The 6,000-nt window shown below is 40.0% G+C and overlaps 1 protein-coding gene across 16 annotated transcripts in view; it reads right to left on the bottom strand.

Annotated features, from left to right (window-relative positions):
* Window positions 1-1,582: 1,582 nt before the first annotated feature.
* The window catches only part of LOC116039373 (sorbin and SH3 domain-containing protein 1), a 46,761-nt gene continuing 42,343 nt past the window's right edge, over window positions 1,583-6,000 (bottom strand). For 14 of the 16 annotated variants that reach the window (XM_031284150.2, XM_031284147.2, XM_035992492.1 and 11 more), the window contains 3 exons: window positions 5,669-5,856; window positions 5,442-5,548; window positions 1,583-5,097 (listed from right to left, as the gene is read on the bottom strand). In XM_031284150.2, the coding sequence (XP_031140010.1) occupies window positions 5,030-5,097; window positions 5,442-5,548; window positions 5,669-5,856 (363 nt within the window). In that variant the 3' untranslated portion in view covers window positions 1,583-5,029. The remainder of the gene's footprint in view (window positions 5,098-5,441; window positions 5,549-5,668; window positions 5,857-6,000) is intronic. The other 2 variants (XM_031284153.2, XM_031284160.2) reach the window with 1 other exon arrangement.

Genomic DNA, 6,000 nt, shown 5'->3' with positions numbered 1-6,000 from the left:
TCCATTCCATTCCAATTAACAGGCACAAACAGTGTTTCGAAACTGCGTTTTAGCACCTTCTTGCTCGCATGATCCAGTTTGCATAATAATGTTGGCTGTGGGGCTATGGTTGAATACATTTTGTGAATTTGGATGTGATTTTTTTTTTTAAACCAGCTAGAAACCAGCAACCACAAATCATTAATTTACAATTAATAATAATCACGTTTTTATATCTGTAACAACAATTTAATGATAGCTCTTAAATGCTTTAACCCTTGTGTTGTCTTTCCGTCAACCATGCAACTTTGTATTTTTCTGGGTCGAAATTTCAATATTTTGTTCTTTTTCTACACTTTTCTTGACGTTTTTGTCGATTGTCACATTCTTTCCTTTTTTGTTTTTTTTAATTATGATATGATTACTTTTTTCCAATGTATTTTTTTCACTTTTTGTCCATTTTTTTGTCACTTCTTTTTTTAACAAGTTTTTGTCACCTTTGGCAATGTTTTTGATGTTTTTTGTCACTTTTCCCGATTTTTTTTGGTCATTTTTTTTCAGTGTTTAAAAAAAATAAATGTTTTGTCGATTTTTTTGCTATGTTTTTGTAGCTTTTTCCAACATTCGTCACTTTTTTCAAAGTTCTTGTCATAGTTCTTATATAGAAAGTTTTTGTAAACAGGTCAAATTTGACCCGAGGACAACAGGAGGGTTAAATACATGGCCCCTGATGACCATATCGAATGAACTTTTCGCCCTAATTGAAAGTACTCTGAAAGCAGAGCAGTGATCCCTCTTCGTGTTTTGCTGCTCTCAGATGAGCTCCAGTGTTTGTTTTAGGGATGTCGGCCTGCCGGTACGTCACCGTGTTACATGCAAGCTTACCATTTATGGTAGAGCTAAATCCCAGGATGTGGAATGTGCCGCTCCCAAAACTTGAATTCCTGCCAGGGGATCTCTGCTGAAGGTGGAGAAAAAAAGCTCCGGGCAGACCGACCGAATGAAACACGTCCTTTCTTGTGGGGTTTACATGCATCCTTAACACGCCTTCAGGCATGCCAGTGAAGTCTGGAAGGGCTCTAAAGTGAAGCCCTTACAATGTGAAATTTAAAGTAGGCCTACATCTGCTCCTGACTGTTAAGGCTGTACAAACAAATCTGTCAACCCAAATCACTCTAATGGGATTTTACCCATCAGACATGCTGATGCTTTGTAGGTCGACACAGCAGCCAAAATAAGTGTATGCCTACCTTATGTAAAGTTATCCTCTAATATCTAGTACTTCTTATTTCACCCCATGTAGCATTAACTTCAATAACTATCCAGGGTGTAGCCTGTGCAACATAAAAATAACAAAGATCAGATCCACAGTTCAGCAACACAGAGACTAACAGCTCCACCTTTAGCTCACATGAATTTGCATATGCTCATGAGTACACAGCTTCAGAGAACGTGCCTTTAAAAACCACATGTACTTGCTCCTAAACATTTATACTGCTGCAAGACTTTACTCCATTGCCATTTATATGCCAAAGGATATTACATGTTCTAAAAATGCACAGCTCTACTATCATTCAGAAAATCAAAACAGGTAACACACCAAGTGGTTTAAATGGTTTATTAAATATTGCATAATACCGAAGTCACAGCAGTGTATAGTATCTTTTTTATTTTAATATTGTCAATGTAACAGCACTGCAAATTGAAGCAAACAAACCAAACCTGTTGCAGGTTGTGCGTCTCCTCAAACTAGTCCATTCTTATGATTATTAATCATTACGTTAAAGCATTGTGTCACACTTTTAGGTACTTGCACAGTAACTGACAAGTTCTTAGTTAATGTTCTCCCATCACAGAGACTAGGACTAATGGGAAAACCATAGTTACATTAAATATGTCATGGATACATTTCAGTGATACTCCAAAAAAAACAATGACATGAAAATGAGGCACAATTTTGCATCTAACATAAGGCATTATGATCGTCACAAATGGCAGCGTAATGTTAATATGCGTCTAACTTCCTGTGCTCAATAATGCTCCACTCTGTGCTTTGCCAAAAAATCCTTCAGGTAAATAAACCGCTGCAAGTGACAAGAGAGTCACTCGCAGTCCTTTTTTTATTTTACATATTTACAATCCTTCTTGTGCCATGTTGCTCAATAGTCTGCATGTTCATTCAAGATGAAGGTACAGTTTTTTTTTTTTTTTTACATTGCGCCACATTCATATATTCATACATTCATACATCCTGTGATGTTTTCTGGAGCACAATATCACAGAAACAATCTAGAGTGAGCTGTATTATTATGACTAAATGTGTGATTGTTAACTTGTTCATCATGTCCGTGTGTTTGACATGGGGCAAACACTCCCTCCTTGTTGTTCTGTCAGAAAAGAAAAGCCTACAGGTCGACAGACTCCCAACCAATCAGCACTTTCATGTGGAGCTGGAGTTACACAGGAACAAAAATGTTTAGCCAGCAGTGGAGGGAAAAAAACATGCTTTTGTGGTGTAACAAAATACCTGAATATTATATCAGTGCTATACAGGCAAACCCATAATGCAGTGTATTATCTTGAGAAAACATTCCTTTGCTGATGTTGGCAAAAATTGTCAGCGGTGAAGACACGCTTGATTTTGTCTCACGCCAGAGAGGATGAAACACTGATTGCTACTGAATTTTGTTAAATTAATGCACTTCATCGATTACTTAACTTCATATATCACTTATGTGGCAGCCACATACAGCTTCAAACCATGTTCCAATGAGGTCAATGTTTATCATCACTGCACAACTGTGGCTAACACATAAAAAAACAAAGATATAAACATACACTTTTACTGCAGATCCAAGTGAGAGCTACTGTTTTATCTTTTAATACTTCACATCATGTTTCTGATTTTGTGTACTCAGGCAAACATAAAAGAGTTATACTAAAAGGTAGGCCCACTGATAGTCTGGCACCATTTGATTAGAAATGTGTAGATTGGGAAAAGGATCCGACTTCAGCTACTTGAAGCATCAGATAGCTCACTACCTCAGTCCACCTGGTATAAACTAAACAGACTTTCAAATTCTTCCTTAGCAATTACCCTACAAACTGCACCCAAGTCTAAGCAGGTCATAACAAGCACTAAGAATTATTTGCGAGCAATATTTGACAGTTCTGCTTAAAGTATTGATGAGCACAGCGCGGCAATTGATGACAACAAGGAATTTGATGAAAACACGAGCAGAAAAAAAACCCCCAATAGCTATCATCTTTCAATCTGTGCGTGTGTAGATGATCTACTCTGACATGTGGCGTCTGATACAGGGTCGGTGCTGGAGATGTGGGAGCTCTGTACTCGCGGGAAGACGGCTCTGATGCTTTGATAGTAAAATTCAAAGCGATCTTCCATCAGGGAGCTGTTTAAGCTCAGCAGACTGTTAACCCTGTCAGCTCTTCTGTTTGCTTTCAGCTACAGGTGGCAAATATTTAGGCGAGGGCTGATAGTGTTCCATGCTCCGATTTGTCAATCTCTACTGATTTTACACTGCATGCTGTACTAATGCTCACCGTATTATTGAAATCATTCCACTAAATCTATTTCCCAAGTTGTAGTCATTACATATGAAAATATGTAGCCATATTTGGAAGGCCTCTTAAAGATTTCTGTACACATTTACATGGCGAAATAAAACATACAATCTTATCAGTAAGGGCATGGTTAAAATCTCAATTTGCTCTTAAAAATCGGCATGATTATTTTCAAAGACACCTTCTTGGCTTGACTTGAAACATTAAACAGTTTGTGATTAATCTACTATTATCTTGTTAGGTGGGATCTCCCTAAAATGACCAAACAGGAAGTTAAGTGCTACTACCACGCCTGTCCTGTGGTTGCGCTGGAGCCAGGCGTCTACCACCAGCTACCTTACAGGCATCATCCATCAGCAAACGCAGTTTACTTCTATTTTGACAGAAGAGGTATAAAAGGACAAATAAATACATTCTGAAAATATTAGATGTGCATGGACACAGTTTCTCTTCACTTTTATCAGACATGCAGCACAGTCCACGTGTCCTGTATGTGTGTTTGCTGTGGTAACTGGGAAAAAGAGAAGCTAACAGCACACTTCAACATTTGAGTGTTTCTCGTCATGCACATGACGTGGTAATAACTGTTGTATAACAACCGTTGGATAGAAAATGAAAGCAATACTGCAGCGGTATCTAAAGCTTTTGGGTTACACTGAGTGGCGAATGCTGTGATGTTTTCTTCAAAAGGTAGCCAATACTGACTTTATGATGATCCATAACATGTAACAGAAAAGTAAAACAGGTATGTCAGACCAGTCTCTAAAGGGGCTTCACACATAAGTCTTTAAACCCTGGAGGGTGCTGAATTTAAGTCATTTTCTCATATCTAAACTGAGTTCAAGAATGAACCACCACATTAAATTTCATTTATGTAGGGTACGTTGATCCAACTGAAGGTTTTCTTTTGGAAGGAAAGGCATTGTTTGCATCATACTTGGCTAATCATGATAAACAACACAACTCTGGTCCTGAAAGGTAGCTTATGACAAACCGCTCCAACCACACATCCCATAAAAAAAATACATTCTGAATTCCTCCCAAGTCCAGTTCAGGTAATAAGATCCACTCTTTAATCCATACACTGCTCTGCTGCCGGCCTCCAGACTGATGTGCTACGTAAACACTGTAAATTACACGGACAGGATGGAAGCTATTATCTGTACAAGAAAAGCTAGTTTGTGGTAGGTTTTCGAGGAGAATTTCCACATGTGGAGACGGACGAATTCTGTCAAGAAGTGTGTAAAATGTGGTCAAGGTGTACACCATACTGAGGTCTGGGCAGTGAGCTGTCTCTGTCTCCGCCTCGCCGTGCAGTTTGACATACCTCCGGCCGAACCGATCACTTTCCCAGACAAAATGGATTTGCCTGGCTAAATTACTATGCTAACCAACAGCCATGCGCGATAGTAATGACTTCCCAAGCTTGACAGGCAACCATGTGTTACAGCCAGATTAGATATCTTTACAGTTTCACCTCCTTCACGTAATTCCCAGGGAAAGTCCCAAACTGTTTTGTCCTCTTTGAGGTACCTGTAGAAAAAAAGAAAGAGAAACATGCATCAGGCAAAAGAATGTAAATGGCTTCTTTCTCAGATTAAAGGCTAAAATTGCCTTGATTTTAAGACAAAAAGCTCTATTTTAAAATGAAGTGCAAGTCCTGTGCATGTACTTTGCACTCAATCTGTCATTCTTTAGAAACCATTTATAAAAAGGATGTGACGCGGTGTAAATGACTCTACTTCTGCACTGAGCACGCACATTGCACACGTGCAGTCCTTTGCTGTCATTCTGCAGAAACCCTATATGGATTTATGTGACACAGTGAGTGTGACTGCGTCTCTGAGGAATGTATCCCGATTCCTGCAGGCACATACCGACAAACCAGCCGTCATCGCACTTCTCCATGACGCTGACGAGATCTCCCTCCTGCAGCTCCAGCTCGTCTTCGTTCTGCGGCGCGTAACTGTACAGCGCCTGGAAACTGGAGTAGGATGCAAAGATGAATTGGTAAATTTGCCGAGCTTAGAAGAAACTAAATGTGAAACCAGTGAATAAAAAAAAAAAACGTGAAATTAAAACTGAAACACATATCTTTACTCACATTCCACAGTTGAGACGGTTCGGCTCTGGGCTGCTGCTGTGGGACTGGGGTTGCTGGGAAATGATGAGAGATTGTTTACTGGGGTGGGGGTGCAGTCTATGGACAGAGTCATGAGGGTGGTGGGACAGGTTGCTGCAGTACCTCACCGAGGTCTCAGCTATATTCAAGATCTCATTACACACTGCCTCCTAGTAGTAGTAGTAGTAGTAGTAGGTGAAGTCATCAGAGAAAGACAGACCGCGGCCCCACGAGAGTCCCGCAAGAGGCCGAGGTGAAGTTGAGGGGAGGAGGTGAAGCGTTACGGAGGGAGGGAGGGAGGGAGGGAGGGGGGG

This window comes from Sander lucioperca, chromosome 15 (genome assembly GCF_008315115.2).
Source record: "Sander lucioperca isolate FBNREF2018 chromosome 15, SLUC_FBN_1.2, whole genome shotgun sequence".
In the NCBI taxonomy this organism is placed as follows: domain Eukaryota; kingdom Metazoa; phylum Chordata; class Actinopteri; order Perciformes; family Percidae; genus Sander; species Sander lucioperca.
The sequence above is the reverse complement of the archived record's forward strand: the minus strand, read 5'-3'. Positions and strand labels throughout refer to the sequence as shown.